At 48.6% G+C, this 20,247-nt stretch overlaps 1 protein-coding gene across 1 annotated transcript in view; it reads left to right on the top strand.

Moving 5' to 3' along the window:
- CEP350 (centrosomal protein 350) overlaps positions 1–20,247 on the top strand; it is a 1,602,561-nt gene that overhangs the window by 1,534,958 nt on the left and 47,356 nt on the right. Inside the window, exons 35-36 of the mRNA XM_085601771.1 lie at positions 13,611–13,997; positions 14,635–14,781. Coding sequence (XP_085457897.1) covers positions 13,611–13,997; positions 14,635–14,781 — 534 coding nt within the window. The remainder of the gene's footprint in view (positions 1–13,610; positions 13,998–14,634; positions 14,782–20,247) is intronic.

The raw sequence follows: 20,247 nt of genomic DNA, 5'->3' as shown, positions 1-20,247 counted from the left end.
CTACAAAAGATTCTTCAACGCAGTCACAAGAAGACACAAGATGTTTGACAAAAACACCTGTACATTGACCTAGACATTGGCCACATTGTTCCTAGCCCGCATAAAGACACCTCAAAGCCTTAAGAGGCACCCAAGGCTAAAAACCATACTTCCAGCCCCTCACCCCAGACCCAGTCGCCTCCAGGGAAAAGCCCCAGCAGACAGAATCTTACTTTTGAGGAAGCTAGTGTGCTTGAGCTGCGCCAGTACATTCTTCCTCATTGCAAAAAGAGCCAAACACCTGAGTCACTACATGATATGTTATACAAGAAATGACCTCTGCTCCTGTACATGTTGAGCCAGAGAATGAAGATGAGAGGTAGGGATTCGAATAAATTGTATTTAACAAAGAAAAATGCATGGGATCTATACATAGCGGCTCTATGATCCAGATAACCACCTCAACCACCCATCTCTGCCTGACAAATCTTCAACCTATCATGTAGTTATACAGAATGCAGATCTTAAGAATATGGTGCCTATGGTAGTAGAGGAAGAAGAAAATTAGTGATTGAAATGGTCTCTGTAGGAAAGTGGGTGTCTGTTGCAGTACCTCCCCCCCCACTTTTTGCCGGACTACTGATGCACTTTTTCTTGGTGTGCCCTGGGTCCCAGCCAGTCAGGTTCCCAGAGCGTGTGTTCTTTCCCCAAAACTAACCCAATTGGCATCTCTGGCCAAAGGTCAGCCACTGGTAAATGGTACCACAGGTACCCAGGGCACTGTGACCAGGGAAGACCTGGCTGCAACACTTATTGTGCCACCCTTAGAGGCCCTGTACCTTTACACACACACACTACCTTTGCAGGCTGCGTGTTTTGGTGCAGAACAAAGTAAAGAATCAACATGGCACACATCCCTCTGTGCCATGCCTACAACCCACTGCCCTGGCATAGATCAGTCACCCCCCTAACTGGGTGCCCTATGCCAGTGATGAGGGTACAGGTGCATGAGCCCTGTACCCCTACTGTGTCTAAGTCCATTCTTAGGCATTGTAAGTGCAGTGCTGCCATTAAGAGTATATGGTGCTGGGAGCTTGTCATTACGAACTCCACAGCACCATAATGGCTAATGAAAAATGCACACAGGGTATCTCAGAGATGCCCCCTGAAAAACGACCAGCATTTGGTGGGTTCCCTGACTGGTACACACCAGCCTGCCACCACGAGACGTGTTTCTGGACCCCTAGGGTGGGAGCCTATGCTTCCTGAGCCCAGAAACAAATCCTTTCCTGGGCAGAGGTGTTCACACCTCCCGCAGGCCAGGAAGAGCCATCTGTGGCAGGGGAGCTTCAAAGGCCTGGCAGCCTTTGTAATGCGACCCCCAGCCTCTCCTGCTATCAGGAGCAGGCCCCCTCCCTGTCTCCCCTCCCTTACGGCGGAAAGATGGGCGGGAAAAACTAGCCAGCCCAGGAGGTGTGCCCACCTCTGCCAACTCCACCCCTCAGGTGGGGGAGGCGAGGTGAAGCCCACTCTCCAGTGCTCGCCATCTTGCAGATGGCAGGCACTCCCCAATCAGGACTAGGGAATGTGCTCACTCCCCCACGTGGGGTGAGCACACCAAGGGTGTAGTCACCCTAAGGTCAGTAGCCCATTGGCTACTGACCTCAAGACCCCTAAAACGCCCCCTAAATACAGTATTTAGGGGGCAGCCCTGAACAAAGAAGGCAGATCCAGCAACCACAAGAAAAGAAGGACGACGACGAGAAGCTGCGCAGAGCTAACAAGAGGACGACACCCAATGACTTGGCCCCAGCCCTACAGGCCTGCTCCCCTCGAACCTGCTCCTGCGAAATCCCGGCGTGTCCAGCGGCCAGCAACCACAAAAACGCCGGAGGACCAGCCTGCATTCACTTTCCAAGCTGCTTCTCCCGTGAACACCGGACGTGTTTGAACTGCAGCTTCTGGTGCCAGCCAGAAACCGCGAATCCAGCCCACTCTGCACCCGCCCGAACTTGAGTGGGAAAACACCACGAGGAGGTCCCCCCGGCGATTCTGACCTTAGATCTGGTGACCCCTGACCAGCTTCAAGCCTCCAGACGACGCCTGCAGCCTCAATGCAGAGGACCCCCCCTACCTCCACCAGAGCGGGTAAGAAAATCCGACGTCCCAAGGCACCCCTGCACCCTACTCCCCACAGCCTTGTGTTCCCAACACAGCGGTGCCTAGCCAACCCTCAACATCCCAAGTTACCCCTCGAAGTGGTGGTCACTCTTGGAAGATCCCCGAGCCTGCAGTGTTTTTGTTCCGGAGAATCTCTATTGAAATGAACAAGGCACCCGAACTCAAAACAGCACCCTGCACCCGGCTGCCCTAGTGCCGCTGAGGGGGCCCCTTTTATGCTAACCTGGTCCCCAACTTGCCCTGAGCTTAACCCTAGGAGCTTGGCTCCCACAACCCCGTGGCCTGCTTGCCAGCAGCCACCAACCGGAGCCCCCTATTCTCCATAGGATAACATTGGGCCTCAACACTCTGCACCCGGCCGCCCTAGTGCCACTGGGGGTGCAATAACAGTACATCACTGACCCTGGGAGACCCCTGAGTCTAACCCCAGAACCCTAACTCAAAAGACAGATAACCTACCTGGAAACCGATAACCTCTTTTTCCTCATAGAATAACATTGACACTTTTTCTCCCAAAAAGTTTCTAAGTGTCGACTTTTGAAAATTACAAATATTCCTTAAAAAGCAGCCGAATAACCAAAACACATTTTTTCAACTGTTTTCAGGAAATGTCCCAGTGCTGAATCTAGGTATCCAGCACTGAGTAAGAAAAAGGATTGTTAACCTAACTTATCTGCTAAGTGAATTTCCTCCCATAGGATAACATTGGTGATTCTATGTGAAAAAGTTTTGACGTGTCAACTTTTGAAATGCAATAATATTCTTTAAAAATCGTACCTCTAACTAAAACGTATTTACTCACCTGTTTTCAGGAAATGTCCCAGGGCTGAATCTAGGATCCAACCCTGTGTTAGCCAGAGTAATCTGAAAAGTAATTAACTGCATTTTACTTAAAAAGCCCATTCATTTGAATGTACTATACCAGCAATGTGTTGCAAACTGCTTACTTAAAACTGTAACCAAAACCAGTACAAGTTATTCTGCAATTCTGAACTGTGTTCATACAAGTAATTTACTACTGCAAAGTATTTATATGCTTACCTGTACCAGGCTTGCTTGGTTCTAGAAATAAAACAACGGTATATTGTTTTTATACAAAAACAATTGGCCTAGAGTTCAGTTCTTGAGTGTGTGAATTCATTTGCTGACTGAGTGTGTACATCAAATGCTTAACACTGTCCTCTGATACTACCTTACTGCTTGACCAAGCTACCACTTTAGAGAGCAAGTTTCTATCTAACGTTAACCTCTGCCAAACCTCTGGAGACCCTTGGACTCTATACACACTGTACCTCACTTTGGTGCAGTATATATAGAGCCAGTTTCTTATAGTCTCTAACTGAACAAACAGTTCAGCACCAGCCAGTGATCAAGATGTTACTAGAAAAAACCAGACAATTTTAAAACTTTGGCCAACTCATGCTGCATTATACCACGGATGGAGCACATATATAAATCAGACCCATTATACTTCAGCGGTCACTACCCACCCATCTTTACGGTCACCCACACAAGCCCTTAAAAGTCCCCTCAAACAGGAGGCTGCGAATTAACTTTTGCAAGACAAGGAAAGCAAACACATAGACACTGCTGGCAAAAAGAATGGGGTGGGGACAGCAGAGTTTTGCTCAGCAGATACAAATGAGTCTAATCGAAATAGATAGAAGCACCTCTGCATATTCCTAAATGGCACAAACAGAAACATGTAATAACTAAGAGGAAGACTATTTACTATGCAAGCATTTGCTCTGCCCTTGATGAGGCCAACACAGATTGTTAGCAAATCATTCCAACATTATCATATAGCACAGTGCCTGACTCTGCATTTCAAGGTTTAAAACCGAGGTTCAGCACCATAGAGTGCATCTATTCAGCCCACAGTATAGATAAAAATCTATAAGGGTAAAAATAAATTAAAATAAATACAGACAGACAAATATGTAGTAATAGACATTCCAACACTTATACTGCAGTGACAGTACAATATCGTTCCACAAACCAACATAAGTGTTTGCTTTGCTTCCACCCCTTAGTTCTCCCAAAATTCAAGATGGGCATTTCAAGATGGATTGCATGATGCAACCACGTCTGTTATGTACCTCAAAATTGGTATTCACTAACACACCCTGGTACACACAACAATCAAGATGGGATCTACTATTGCCTTTCTGGGCAATATCCCTCTTATGAACATTTGTAAGGCGGAATACTTACACTAAACACTATTCTGTTGACATCCAGCTAGGAGAGAATCACAAGACTTTCAAATAGAATTAGAGCATTTTTTTGTAACAACCGTAAGGAAAATGGACATTGCTGTTCAGTCGGTGTATAGTATGTGACCTGCAACACATGCGGCAGAGAGAATCTTTATTTGCTTGCATCAACTGGTATACAGTGTATCCGGTTGTGTGTTTGCATCTACCACCCACCACCCTCTCGGATTGAAAAGTATTAACCTTACAACTTTGCTTTACACAGCTTCTATACTTTACATCACACAAACACACCTGTTTGCATGGTTGGGACATGGGGGAATAAAATAATCTAGGATGGATTCTGGAAACTGAAGCCAGGCGGTTTTGGAAGCATGAACATTAGTTATTCTCAAAACCAAAACAAATTATTTCGAGAAAAGATGGCAGGAGAGTCCACAGCACATGAGCTACTACAAAATGGCAAGCTGTATACCAGGGATATCCAACCTTTTCTGTGGTGAGAGCTACTTCTGATCAATGAAAATCATTGTGAGCTGCTGAAGCCCAAGCCACTCGCGCAGTGTTACCAGATACCCTCTTGCCCGGTTTCATCTAATCCAAATACCAATAGAGCCAAAGACTATGGTTTGAATAAAATTGACTAGGGGCACTGCGACAGGGCTGCCATTTATGTCAGTTACAGCGTGGTCTTTGGGGATGTGTGAACATGTGTTGTATGTACATGTGGCACTGGACATGCCTTTCGCCATATGTGGCACTGTTACATGTATGACATAAACATACAACAATTTTTTTTAATGGGAGAAATTTAAAGTGTAGAAAAATGTTGTGCAAAAATACTTATAATATGGAACATTTTTCTGCACTTTAAATGTCTACATCTTAACAAATGGCTGTATTTTTTAGTTATAACTTTGAAACTGTGTCTACCAGCTACAGGGAGCAAGATGCCCGCTGTGTGTAAATTCAACACTTTGAAATGGGTGAAAATTATACTGAAGAGTTAACTTTGTTTATATGGATTCCATAAAACGTATCATTTACATTTTCTCCCATTTCAAAGTGTCAGATTTACAAACAGCAGGCATCTTGTACCCAGTGGCCTGTAGACACGATGCCATATTTATAACAGAAAAAAACAGCAATTTGTTTAAATAGGGGAAATTTAAAGTGAAGAAAGATGCTTCCTAAAATATTAAGACGTAATTGGCTTAATTGAAAGTGGAGAAAACCATTGACTCAGTGTTTCATAGAATTATTTTTATCCACTTTAAATTTCTTCCATTTAAATAACAAATGATAGTATTTTTCAGTTCTAAATATGGTACAGTGTCTACCGGCTTCTGGGAGCAAGAGGCCTGCTATTAGTAAATGAGATAAAATATAAGAGTTAACTCTTCATTTTAATGCTCTCCCATTTAACAACATTCAGAAACATCATTTTGTTCTCATACTCCAATATTGAGTTGACAAGGACTTTATTTTAAGATTTAAATAACTCAGTGCTTCAGTTCTTCATCTCTGTAACCTGGGTCATAAATCTGATTCAATTCCAGCACTGCTCATTTTCAGGCACTGCTGTCTGTATCCTGAAGATAATGTAAAATAAACACAGCCTTCCCTTAACTTTAAAAGGACAATGCGACCATGTGCTTATTTAAAAATTAACTCAAGGCTACGAACTACTCTGAAGGTGTCTCTGAGCTACTGATAGCTCGTAATCGACTGGTTGGAGACACCTGCTGCAAACTGATTGTTACGTTGAAGTAGTGTTTTCCTTATATTGCATGTGTTCCATTTTTTCTTTTCACCTGTCTCTGTTTGGAAGTTGTAACCAGTCCATTCTCAGGGTAGTGTGGATCAGAGCAAATGATTCCGTTTTTGTTCAGTGTTGTGCTTTACATTTGTCCCTGGTAGGCAGGAGTGTGGCTGTCTAAGGACATGCTTGTAATTTATGTGGTCTCTTCATAAGACGCCTGAGCACATCCCATTGTTTTTTGGTATTTCTGTGGACTGCAAGCTTCTGTTATTAAGGAGCTTGTGTGAATTATATAATCTGTTGCTGTGATCGAAGCAGCATCTGGGGCTTCGCATAAACCTTACTTCCCCTTGATTGGCTGTGGAGCTAATTTGAAATTTGATTGATTATAGCATTTGGTTATAATTTGTAGATCTCAGTGTGATACTGATCTGTCAAGTTGCTGAACAAAGGCAATTGTTAGTGTCTGAGAGAGAACGGTACATTCTCAGTGAATTCCATTATTTTCTGGAGTTCACCTTGCTTACTGCAGACTTTGTCTAGGTTGCTGCTATATCTACCATAATTCACGGGTAGCCCTGACCAAAGAGCTGTGTTGATTAAAGATGAGTATTGTTTCTATGAACAACTGAAGTTCTGCAGTTACCTTCAATAACAGTCTGTTAGGTTTTTGGGTGGTGAGCCATTCCCTATAGGGAGAGGCATTTGCTATTTTAGCACCTGGTGAGCAGAACTTGGTTAGGTGTGGTAAAAATGCAGGTGTTGTGTTCTTCAGTAATTTCTGTGCACAGGCAAATTTGGTTTGTCCATGTGGTGACGAAAAGGTCCGGACAGAGGAGACATTGATATTTCATGTTCGCACAGATGAGACATTCCTCCTTTTAGAGTTGGTTCATATGTGGCATCTTGTGTAAACAGTCTTCCTTAAGGTAGCAGATGATTTACCATGCTGGCTAACCAGATAGTATATAACAAGGTGGTGTCACTAGGTTGATTTTGCGTGGAAATACATTTTTTGGATGCTGTCAGGTACATAATGCCTGTGGTAAGAGCATAGTCACTCATCGACACAAATGGCTCTACTGGGTCTTCTTCATTGTCGCAGAAGTGATCCTGTGATCTCTCTTTTGTTGTGCAAGTAGTACCATAGGCATGCATAATTTCAGGGCTAAAGAAGTTATTATATAAAGCGTAACACAAGCAGATTAAGAGTGCGTACGCATCAAAAGGAAAAATAGGCTGAGTATATTTAAGGTATATTTAACATCTGAAAGAAACACGTTAGTTAGATTCCTTACCTTAGAATATCCCCAGGCGTCAGGCTGGATCCGTAAAGATTTTTCGTCAGCAATACCCTTGCGCGTCGCTAGGCGTCGTCTGCGGCCCCTGCGTCCGTCGTCAGCGTTGTGATCGCCAGGATGACGTCGTCGGAGTACTTAGACGCTGCCCTCGTGCGCTGACGTCAGTTCTTCTTTTTTACGCGCCAGTAAGCGCAGATCCGAGAAGAGCATACCCTTTAGTCACTTTTTGACTAAAACTTTTTGAACTTTTTGGGTTCTTTTTCGAATCGACCTCGACTCCTGGTGCCGGTAAGGATGCCCGGTTTAAGCCGTGCGACGCCTGTCACCGACTGATGTCGGTTACGGATCACCACCGTCTGTGTCTCTACTGCCTTGGGGCCGTAAGCAAGCTCCTCGAGATCCGGCAGTCGGCACAGCGCCGTTCAAGGTCCCGGTCGAGGGACCGGTTGCGGAGCCACACCCATCACCGCTCGTCTGGTTCGAAGTCCTCGCATTCAGGTAAGTCGAGGCACAGTAAGAGGAAGAGGCGACATTGCTCTTCTGACTCCCTCGCCGGTCGCGTGACTCGGCTGAGGGTTCGGGTGGCACCACCCGCGTGGCTCAGTCGGAGCCGCAGGAGTCTCATCCGGCCCCATACCCTTCGGTCCCTGGGCCTAATGTGACTCCGGGCGAGATCCGGGACTTCCTCGTGGCCATGAGGAGTCTCACTCTGCCGTTGAAGCCTGCCGGCGCGCCTTCGGGCCCCGCAGGTCCGACTGGGAGGCTTAGCGAGCCGGCGGGTCCGGCCCAAGCGCCGTCGTCGACTTCGGTCCCGACGCCGCAGGCCCCCGTGTGATCCTGGCCTGCATCCCGGTCGATGCCGGTTGACCTTACGACCCCTCCGCTGGCGCCGACACCTATGGTGCCGTCCCCGGCGCCGTCTTCGGGCGACGACGTCCCCAGGTTCTGCCCCGGTCCCGGCCCGGCATCACAGCAGCGCCGCCCGGCGCCGTCTCCAGCGGATGAGCAAATCATCTACCGCCCGGCTCCGACCTTTCAGCCTGTCTACCAGGAGTCAGATGACGGGGACGAATGGGAGGGGTCTGAGGACCCTCTGGCACAGCAGTGCCAGTTTGATCAGTACTGGGCGGAAGAGCTGGGGGATGCCAGTGGTCTCGACACCTCCCCTGACACTGGCTTCATCTCTCCTCCCTCTGTGGCTACGGAGGAGGGTGCTACCTATTCTGTGGTGCTGTGCAGGGCTGCCGAAGCCCTTTATCTGGAGCTCCCTGCAGTGGCCATGAGGACTAACCTCCTCACTGAAGTGCTTTAACCGCCAGTAAGCTCTTCGGAGCCTCTACTGCAATTCAATGGAGCACTGACTGACGTTCTGATGGGCACCTGGTCCAAGCCCTCCACAGTCACTCCTGTGGACCGGAACGTGGCCCGGCGCCACCGCCCTGCACCGGGCAACCCACGCTTTCTGTCGATGCACCCCACCCCTGAGAGCCTGGTTATCCAGGCCTCTACATCCCAGACCGCCTTCCCGTCCGCTCTTCTGGATCGGGAGTCCAAAATGTTGGAACAGTTTGGGAAGGAGCTGTTTTCCTCCCTTAGTTTGGGGTTGCGGTCTATCAACACAGCATGCCTTTTGGACCGTTACACCCACTCCTTGTGGGATACGGTGGCGGACGTGCTGCCCCAGTGTCCGGAGGAGGCCCGGACACGGCTAGCCAAGGCTCTCGCTGAGGGGCGGGATGCAGCACGGTACTCGATTCGATGTGGGTTTGACACCACGGACTCGCCGGACTCGCTGGGTAGGGCGATTGCGACGACGGTGGCGATTCGTCACCACGCCTGGCTGAGATCCACGAATTTCTCCGGGGATGTCCAGAGCACCCTCATGGACATGCTCTTCGATGGCCGTCGCCTTTTTGGCGACAAAGCGGATAGTGCACTGGAGCACTTTAAGGACTCCAGGGCTACGGCCAAGTCCTTGGGCCTCTCAGCCCGCGCCCGCAAACTTCCGCTTTTCGCCCCTTTCGTGGCCAAGGAAGGGGCGCCCCCGCATGTCTGTCTAGCCACAGGCTGCAGAACCAGCCTCAACGCGGTCTCGGACGTGGATTCCGCCGAGGCGGAGCAGGGGGAAAGAGAGTCTTTCAGCCCACATCTGCCCCAGCAGCATCTGCCTCAAAGCCTTCCTAGTCCGACCTTTCAGGCCCATTCCATGCCAGTGGGAGGCAGGGTTCGCCATCAACTGCTCCACTGGCTTACCATCACGTCGGACAGGTGGGTGCTGCAAATCGTCTGAAGGGGCTACTCCCTCCCCTTCGAGGCAACCCCTCTAGCCATGCCACTGCAGTACCACCGCATGTCGGGGGATCACTTGCAACTTCTGCAGGAGGAAGTTACGGTCCTCTTGGCTAAGGGGGCCGTCGAGCGCGTTCTTGGCCCAGAAGTAGGTCGGGGTTGTTATTCCCACTACTTTCTGGTTCCCAAGAAGGGCAAAGGGGGCCTACGCCCTATTTTGGGCCTCAGGAGCATAAACGCCTTCCTCCGGAAGGAGAAGTTTAAGATGCTCACCTTAGCTCAGGTTCTGCCTGCCCTAGACCCTGGAGACTGGGTGGTAGCGTTGGACTTGCAGGACGCATATTTCCACATCCCCGTCCTGCCGGCCCACCGGCGTTACCTGCGGTTCACGGTAGGCCACGAGCACTTTACTGTGCTCCCCTTCGGCCTCACCAGTGCCCCTCGGGTGTTCACAAAAGTGATGGCGGTGGTCGCAGCTCATCTGCACAGATTAGGGGTTCCAGTCTTCCCCTATCTCGACGACTGGTTGTTGAAGGCGGGCTCGCCCCAGGCAGTCGTCTCCCACCTCCAGACGACCTCCTGCATTTGCTGGGGTTCTCCATCAGCGCGCAGAAGTCTCATCTGAGTCCCTCCCAGAAGCTCCTTCCAGCGGTTCTGGACTCTGCGCAGTTTCGGGTCTATCCTCCGGAACAGCGGGTTCGGGATATTCAGGCTCCGATTCCGATCTTCCAGCCTTTATCCCGAGTTTCGGTCAGGTTGGTGCTGCGGCTGCTGGGTCTGATGGCCTCCTGCATCCTTCTGGTACATCACGCCAGGTGGAGGATGCGGGCTCTGCAGTGGGACCTGATGTTCCAGTGGGCCCAACATCGGGGCAACCTGTCCGACTATGTCCTGATCTCGGAGGGCACAGCAAGACCGTTGCAGTGGTGGCTCACGGACCGCGATTGGGTCAGTGGCAGATCCCTCTCCCTACCCCAACCGAGGCGCCGTAGTGGTGACTGATGCGTCCCTCCTGGGATGGGGGGGCCACATGGGAGAGGCGGAGATCAGAGACCTCTGGTCTCCGGCGGAGTCCCAGCTCCATATCCACCTCTTGGAGCTGCGGGCGATCCGGCTTGCACTGAAGGCATTCCTTCCCTCTGTTCGGGGAAGTGTAGTGCAGGTGTTCACGGACAACACCACCGCCATGTGGTATTGCAACAAACAGGGCGGGGTGGGGTCGTGGACCCTTTGTCAGGAGGCTCTGCGCCTCTGGACATGGATGGAACATCAGGGCATCACCCTGGTGGTTCAACACCTGGCGGGTTCTCTGAACACCAGGGCGGACGAACTCAGCCGCCGGTGCATGATGGATCACGAATGGCGTCTGAACTCGGATGTTGCGCAAGTCCTGTTTCGGCAGTGGGGAGAGCCTTGGTTGGATCTATTCGCCACCGAAGAGAACGCGCAATGTCATCAGTTCTGCGAGTTGGAATTTCCAAGGCGGCACTCGCTCAGAGACGCTTTTCGTCGCGAGTGGAGATGCGGTCTGTTGTACGCCTTTCCGCCTATACCACTTCTGCCCAGAGTGCTGAAGAAGATCAGGCGCGACCGGGCCCAAGTCATCCTTGTGGCTCCGGACTGGGCACGAAGATACTGGTATCCCGAGCTACTCAGTCTATCAATCGATCCCCTGATTCGACTGCCTCTTCAGGAGGACCTTCTGTCGCAGCAGCAGGGGACGGTCCCCCACCCGAACCTGTCCAGCCTCCACCTCCATGCGTGGAGATTGAGCGGCGACAGTTGATGCCATTTGACTTGCCTCCAGCAGTCTGTGATGTCATTCTGGCAGCCAGGCGTCCCTCTACTAAAACGGTATATGCCTGCAGGTGGAATAAATTTGTGGCATGGTGCACAGCAAAGGCTGTGGATCCCCTTTCCGCCCCTCTTTCTGAAGTTCTCCTCTTTCATCTTTCCCTGGCCCAGCAGGGCTCTGCTGTGGCACCCTCAAGGGATATCTTTCAGCTGTTTCTGCTTTCTTACGGCTTCCTGATCAGCCTTCTCTTTTCAAGTCCCCTGTTGTTGCTAGATTCTTTAAAGGCATTACTCATATGTTTCCCCCTGTCCCTTTCGTAATGCCTCAGTGGAATTTGAACCTGGTGTTGACCTATCTGATGTGCGATCCTTTCGAGCCACTTCATAATTGTCCTCTTCGTCTTCTGACTCTTAAGACTGCTTTCCTGTTTGCCATCACCTCTGCCAGACGGGTGAGTGAGCTCCAGGCTCTTTCTTCTAAGCCTCCTTTCCTCTCTGTCCATCCGGACAAGGTTGTTCTCAGGACTGTTCCTTACTTTCTCCCTAAGGTGGTAACTGCCTTTCACATCGGCCAGTCTGTTACATTGCCCACCTTCTTTCCGCCTCCGTATCCCACGAAAGAGGAAGCGAGGCTTAACCGTCTGGACCCAAAACGAGCACTGTCCTTCTATCTGGACCGCACAAAACAGTTTCGGGTGGACGATCAACTCTTTGTTGGCTACGTGGGCGCTAAGAAGGGGCGGGCAGTGCACAAGCGAACCATCTCTCGGTGGGTTGTTTTGTGCGTTAAGGCCTGTTATTCCTTGGCTAAGAAGGAACCTCCTGTGGGGCTGGGGGCCCATTCCACTCTGGCGGCAGCAGTTACTACTGCCCTGGGACGGGGAGTCCCTCTGCAGGACATTTGTCAGGCAGCAACGTGGGCCTCGCTGCACACGTTTGCCAAGCATTATTGCCTGGACAGCCAAGTCCGGAGAGACGGCTTCTTTGGCATTTCCGTTCTCCAGGACTTCCTGGTGTGATCTTGGTTCGCAGACCCACCACTGGGGTTGGTATTGCTGGGGTATCTATTCTAAGGTAAGGAATCTAACTAACGTGTTTCTTTCAGATGAACAAGTTACTTACCTTCGGTAACGATCTATCTGTAAGAAACATTAGTTAGTTAGATTCCTTACCGCCCCACCCATCCTCCCTGCAAACTGACATCTAGGGTTAAGGTCATCCCTTTCAGGGCCCTAGACTCTTGGCACCAGTGTCGGTTTCTTGCATGGTTCTGCGTTCCTGGCACGGAAAGCTATGTACAAGAACTGATGTCAGCACGCGAGGGCGGCGTCTAAGTACTCCGACGTCATCCCGGCGATCACGAGGCGGACGCAGAGCCGCAGACAACGCCTAGCGACGCGCAAGGGTATTGCTGACAAAAAATCTTTCCGGATCCAGCCTGACGCCTGGGGATATTCTAAGGTAAGGAATCTAACTAACTAATGTTTGTTACAGATAAATCGTTACCGAAGGTAAGTAACTTGTTCTTTAGTCTGATCCAGATTCTGGTAGAATGTATGTTCAAGATTGTTAAGTCGTCTGTGAACTATTTGATAGCTCCGCATTCCCTTCAATTTGAGGTAAGCATAGATGAGAGTTGTCCTTGGAGATATGGGGCACATTTCTGGGTGGTAAATGGGGATGTATTTAAACATTTCACTTCCTCTGGGTCAGTTTGTGGAATGAGGCAAATTCTGTTATTATGCTGGTGTTGTGATAGTATGAGGTCATGGACGATTTGAGAGATGTACCTACTAATATGCGAGTGCTCAATATACTATTTGTAAGTGCTAATGTGACTGTAGTTATCATTGATGTTTCTCTGAATCTCTGTTCTGACACTGCCCATGTGAATTTTCCTTGTTTTTTTTTATTCTTATATTATGTAAAGTTATTTTTCAAAAGTAGGGCTTGGAAGGCTGCATCTGTTCCACATGGTAATGCCCTCAATTTTGATTTTCACATTTTGTCTGAGATTTAGCTGGAAGTGTGGGTTCACTTAGTTACTCCTCTTTTTCTTTTGACCTTTAATATTCCTTCTCTTCCTAGGAGAGCCCAGTGTTGGGTGCCAGTGGACAAGAAGAGCTGTCTAAGCGACTATCTGAACTTGAGCTCAGAAGGGAATTTTTGAGTGCCATCGGAGATGATCAGGACTGGTTTGATGAGGACTTTGGGATCAGCTCCCATAAGGTCCAGTCAACACAACCAGAGGCTCCACTGCCAAAACTTGAGCCAGCCATTGTGAAAGCCCACGAAGAGCCCATCCTAGCTGTGCCACACACCATAGCTGAGGTTGAAGGATTGGTGCGAACAGCTACTGAGGAACTTTGGATAAAGAAGCAACAGGGTCATGATCTCCAAAGCATCAGTCTTCCCTCAGACTTTAGCACCAAAGGAGATGACCTGGAAAGTGTCAGCAGACGTGTATACAAACAGGTTTGTTACACACTAAAGAGCTTATAACTGCGGTAGCTCAGTGCAAGCTTGTTAATACCTTGTGGAAAAAAGACTGGTGGCAGTGATAGTGAGTTACAGATCTGTTACTGTGAGTGATCAGTAATTTATTGGGGTTGTGGTCACAGGATTTAGGGTACGGGCAGTTGAAAGTTATGCACAGTTAGTAGTAAGTGGAAAGGTATTTGGAGTCACACAGTAGAAGGTTGCCAATAGGGATATGAGTAGCTGCCTAGAATAGTCTTCAGGATTATCGATGTGTTATGTGAGCCCCCCAGTGATCAGATTGGTGGAAGAGGGTATATCACATCACGATAGAATGGCCTAAAGTAGTGTAGAAAAGGGAATTTTCATGTTATTGCTTGGGTGAGGGACATCCACATTGATGAGCAGAATTGACATGGGATTCTATAGTTGTGGTTTCAGTGATACCATTGGTCATGCAAGTTGTCTAAAGTGATGGCGCATCAAGTTTTGGAGAGGGTTCTCAAGTGTTACCCATTGAGTGTTTGCCCAGGGAGTACATAGTGAAGCACTTATATTCGATAGGAACATTGTGTGACAGACCTAGATATTGATTCATCTGATGAAGTTGTTTTCTCTATCTTCTTTTCTGAAGGCCGTGTTTGACTTGACCAGAGAGATTTTTGGGGAGATATTTGCTGACGATCCCAACTTGCACCAGCCTGTCTGGATGAAGCCATACAGGGCCACATCTGCATACTACAGAAGAGTAAAAAATCCAGACAACTTGGAGGAGATCAAGGTATGAAATTTACTGATGAATCATCTGAGTGAGTTGGATTAACTTAAAAACAGGGAACTCTCCTGCCTTTGCCCTGCTGGGCTAGTACAAGCTGAATAGTACTGCAGAATATTTGTCCTTCTGTGCTAATTTATGCTACTGGCATTTAAGCATGTCCTGTACTTTCAGTTGTTGAGGCCTACATCAAAATGTTCGGGTGGGTCATTGTATATTTCTCGCCCTTTACAGTAAATTGAGATAAAGATTTGTTAGAAAGTGAGCTTGAATATGTTTGCACTGTCAGTTTGCTAATTCTTCTCAGGAACAGAGGTTGTTGCAATCTCCAAGCAATAGTCTTTCAAGTCTTTTCTTACTGGAGAGACTTTGTCACATGAGTTCTCCTAAGTATATATAGGGGACACTGGTAAAGCTGTAGTCTGGGGGGATTTGCTCATGGTAACAAATTATCAATCTTTTTAAGCCAGCATTATTGGAAATGTTTTCTGTTAGTGGAAAACCCTCACAAAACTACTGGAGTGTCCCCCATAGTCACGTCTGCTGTTCTATTTAATGTTTGCAGGATTATTCTCCTGAATCTGCGGCAGACCTATTTATATGGTTGACACTCTCCCTTGTTGTGTTCTCTGCTTGTGTTTCATCTTCTGGTTCATAGCTTGTGGATATATGCTATCTTCCTTGCCTCGACCCAAAATAGTTTTTCATGATGACCAATCAAAAATATTAATACGATTTCAGTTTACTATCAGTGGGCCTTGACCATCCCACCTCCCCAATATCCAGAACTCTTATGTGCTTTTTTGAAGGCAAAACAATCCAATCTTTCCTTCAGACCTTTTGCCTATATTTCCCTGAGGGGCTGTTTCTTAATCCTTACAGGCCATGCCACTAAATCTAAGATCTATGGGAACATGCAGAAAATATTAGGAAGTGGCTGCTTGGCACTTAAAGCCTTATTTTCTTTGTCTAGTTCTTAAACTGCCAATTATTCTGATGAATACTTGTAACCACAGATTCCTTATCTTTAATATCCTCAGGCGCCATACTCGATCTGGACACTTTCACACAACAGTGCTCCTGTGCATCTGTAGGCCGCTCTGTGTAGTTCTGGGTTGACTTTGTTGCATATGGAAGTGACGAATGGAGCCACATATTAGCATCACCCCTGTGTGCTGACGTCCATTCCTTTCTATCTGCACCTTCAAATGTGCATTTGGAGCTCCCTTCTCCCTTTTCCTTGTCAGTCGACAGTTATTTTTCTTTAGAAGTGTGTTAGGGAACTATACCCCGCTCCCCCTGTTTTAACTCAGGACACAGCTTCAAGTCGTGTGAGGAACGCACCCTCACGAATGCAAATGCAACCCAGGAATGTAAAGCTAAGTTGTTGCTGCCGATCACCAGAAGAAACCTGTTCGAATTCAAGAGGACATAATTGTTCCGACTCCCAGGATCATTCCTGCAACAGGTCCTGGTTGCTGACAAAGTTTTCAGGTAAGACCAAATCAAATTCATAGAGGAAAGACAAGTGTTAATCATCCTCTATGTCTCCACTCTCAATTTCCAAAGAAGTCGCGAGGACATCAGTGTGCCACTTGATCTTCCTCCCAATCCATTGAGGAGCAGATTCCACAATTAGTCCAGATGCACCCTAAGTTTCCCAGGTCATCTGCATTTCCCCAACAAATCGAGTTCTTTAGTAATCCCATGTTGTACATCTTTGGCACTCTTCCAGGTTACTCTAGCAGGTCTCTGGGCCCCAAGAATCTGCAGTGGCCTCCAGTTTGAATATTGCTGGCAGATCCGGTGCAGACTTCTGCACCAACACCAAAATCTGTGCAGGCCTTGATGCTGTCGGAGGAGGTTTCTATACATATACTAGTGTCTGACTCGGAGCTGAACTCCTCTCGGCCTCCACTGATGTCATATCATGAATTTGATGCTCCCACTTCCGAAACAGTCAAATTCAGACAGAACAATGCCTTTGCCACGGAGATGCCCTTAGGTGCTCCACCATCTTTTTGGCTCCAACTCTTATCAGAGTCAGTCAGCCAGCCTCGCAGTTGACAATGAGGATGACTTGCCCTCTCATTAATATGATGACAGTCTCTACGTGGACTAATAGGTGGCGAGTGGGCTGGATACTTCCCTTGATGGAGTCATTTCCAGAGGAAAGTACTACTTTCACTGTGGTGAATAGCAGCGGCTTTACACCCATACCTCCCTTATTTCGAGGTGAAAAGGCCTGGGCAGGCTTCCTCTGAGAATTTGCTACCATTCAACAAAGCCCTTACTGACACATTGATGGGCTCTTGGGCGAAACTGCCGCGGCCTTGCCATCCTGTGAATTGACACATTGCCAGATGTCATAGACCAGCAACCCTGATTTTCTTAGTCAACATCCAGCTTCTACCAGAGAGGTGAACTCAGATTTGTTTAACTTCCCCTCACATCAGAACTCCTGACAAAGAATAAAAGAGACTCGAGGAATGCGGGAAACATATGCTCTCTTCAGCCTAGCCTTGAGGTCTGTGAATGCCAGTTGTCTCCTTAGCTGATATATGCTCATTTCCTCTGGTTGTCAAGATGTTGGCGGCGTTGCATGAAGACTTGCAGGCCTCCCTAGCTCCAACCAATCAGGTTTGCCACAATGCGGATACTACCAATTACTTGGGTCAGGCAGTTGGCACCAGTGTGGTGCTCTATCGCCAGACTTGGAGGAGTTCTACGGGTTTCTCTGGGGATGTCCAAGCAGCCCTTATAGACATGCCTTTTGACAAGTCTTGCCTGTTCGGTAAGGAGACAGATTCAGCCCTGGAACGCTTTAAAGAGAGCCGAGCCACAGCATGTTTCTTTGGCCCCACCTCTGCAACAGGCGCACCAATACTTTCGGGGGCGGGATTTGGGCAGACACTGTTGACGTCACCAGGGACAGTGATCATCCCAGTCCCCCTACCCTAAATTATCTGCCTCCAAGCCGCTTTTGCTTGCCTTTAGTGGCACTTGACCACTTTATAGGAGCCCAGATCCAACACTTTCTCATTAGGAGGCAAATAATGAAATCTAACAGATGGATCCTTCAGATCGATCAACGGGGCTATACTCTTCCACTCGTTTCCGACTCGCTACATATTCTACCCACATAAGAGCAGCTTTCAGTAGAGCTCCTGCCCTTTTTGTTGCAGGAGTTGTAGGCTCTCTTGTTGAAAGGGGCTATAGAGAGGGTACCAGCCTCGGAAATAGTGACTAGTTGTTACTCCCACTAATTCCTTTTGCCGAAGGACTGAGGCCTTTGTCTTATTTTAGATCTCCACCCTCTTCGTGAAAGTGATGGTGGTGGTTGTAGCCCACTTTTGGAGGTTGGGAATACCAGTTTCCCCTACCTCGACGACTAGCTGCTGAGGGTGGGCTTGCCCATAGTCCTTCATAGACCACCTCTAGACGATGGTGAGGCTTCTGACATTGTGACTTTGGCACGTTGATTGTGAACACCCAGCAGCGGTCCGTGCAGGTAAGAGCAGAGGTGCCGGGTTTGGGGAGGGGGGATTCGACAGTCGTCCATGAGGGTAAATTAAATAAATAATGAACTTTCCCATGTGGTCGTCTGTCGAAATTCCCCGCCACCTCCCAACCCCACCCCTCTTACCTGCATGGGCCGTGGCTGGTCACACCTGACTTTATCACAGAGACTCCCTTTCATTGGAACCATCTTGTATACAGTGCAGTTCAGGGCTTTCCCTCCATCACAACGAGTGCATGACATTCAGGCTATGACCCCAATGTTTCAGCCTTGGTTCTGGGTCTTACTGAGAGTGTGTATGAGGCTTCTTGGCATCGTACATCTTGCGAGTCGGCTGTGCCAAGTGGCATATGCCGGCTCTGCACTAGAACCTGAAATCTCAATGGCCAGCACCAAGAGTAGCTGTGAAACTCCATCCAAGTTTTGGAGAAGGCAGCATAAGATCTGCAGTGGCTGCTGCTTGACCTCAATCGATCAGCCGCAGATCCTCTCTATTCTCCATCCAGAGCTGAAGGTGGTCACGGATGCATCCCTGCTGGGTTGGGGAGGTCTTCTGATAGAGGTGGAGATCAGAGGTCCTTGTCTCCGGTGGAAACCCAACTCCATGTCAACCTGTTAGAGTTGCAAGCCATTTGCCTGGTGCTGAAGGCCTTTCTATCTCCATCAAAGGAGTCTGGTACAGAACCTCACAGACAACACTACTGTCATGTGGTACTGAAGCAAGCAGCGAGGTGTGGGGTCCTGGGTTCTGTGCCAAGAGGCTCTTCACCTTTGAATTTTCTGAGACATCAGCACGTTTCGCTTATTGTGAAACACCTGGTGGATCTTTGAACACTAGTGTGGATGAGCTCAGCTGACAGCGCCTGGCGGATCACAAATGGTTGCTGTATAAAGTGAGACTGGCATCTTCTAACAATGGGGAGAACCCTTGGTAAATCTTTTTGGCACAGCCGAAAATCCCCCTTGTCAAAGCTTTTGAGCACTGGAGTTCCCCAATAAGGCTTTCTCTTGAAGCTTCATACCAGTCAGAGTGGCATATAGGACTCCTCCATGCCGTTCCACTCCTACCTCTGCCGCCCCTTGTGCGAAGATCAGTAAACGCCAGTCCTAGATCATTCTAGTAGCACTGGATTGGGCAGGAGAGTGTGAAGCCTAGAACCTCTTGGCATGTGCATCTGTCCCCTGATCAGGCTTCCGCTTCGGAAGGATCGTCTGTCACAGCAGCAGGGCAGGGTTCTGCAACCCAGTTCTGCTCAATCTACACCTTCATGCGTGGAGACTGAGCAGCAACAGTTGACTCAGTTAGATCTCCCTCCTAACGCTGAATGTTTTCCTTGCTGCATGGTGCCCCTCTACATAGTCCATTTATGCCAGGAACTGACAGGACTGCAGAAAAGGCAATTGTCAAAGTAGATACTCCACTGCATGAAGATCTGCTATGCATTGGTCAAGGGGCAGCCTCCGGAAGGCCGGAGGTTCATTCCACCAGGGCCAAGGGGGCTACTACTGCATTTGCAATTGAATAGCCAGTTCTCCACAATTTCTCAGGCCTCAATGTGGGGGTCCATGCACACACATCACAAGAAAGGATGAGGAGATTGACGGTCCAATATACACACTCCTCATATGAATTGTAATCAAATCACAGTATACTGTTACAAAAATCTGAAAGAAACAGTTAGTTATCGATTCCTTACCTTAGAATTACCCCCCAGGCGTCAGACTGGATCCAGAGAATATTTCGTCAGCAGTACCCCTGCGCATCAAAAGGTGGTGTCGGTCGGCTCCTCCTCCGTTGTGGGCTTTGTGGTCGCCGGGATGACGTCGCTATAGCTAGACGCCGCCCTCGCGCGCTGACATCAGTTCTTTATCTTTTCGCGCCAGCCAGGGCAGGTCCGGAGAGAGAAGTACCTCCAGTCACTTTTGACTGACTTTTTGGCTACTTTTGTCGA

Source organism: Triturus cristatus, chromosome 4_2 (genome assembly GCF_964204655.1).
Source record: "Triturus cristatus chromosome 4_2, aTriCri1.1, whole genome shotgun sequence".
Classification (NCBI taxonomy): Eukaryota; Metazoa; Chordata; class Amphibia; order Caudata; family Salamandridae; genus Triturus; species Triturus cristatus.
The sequence above is the reverse complement of the archived record's forward strand: the minus strand, read 5'-3'. Positions and strand labels throughout refer to the sequence as shown.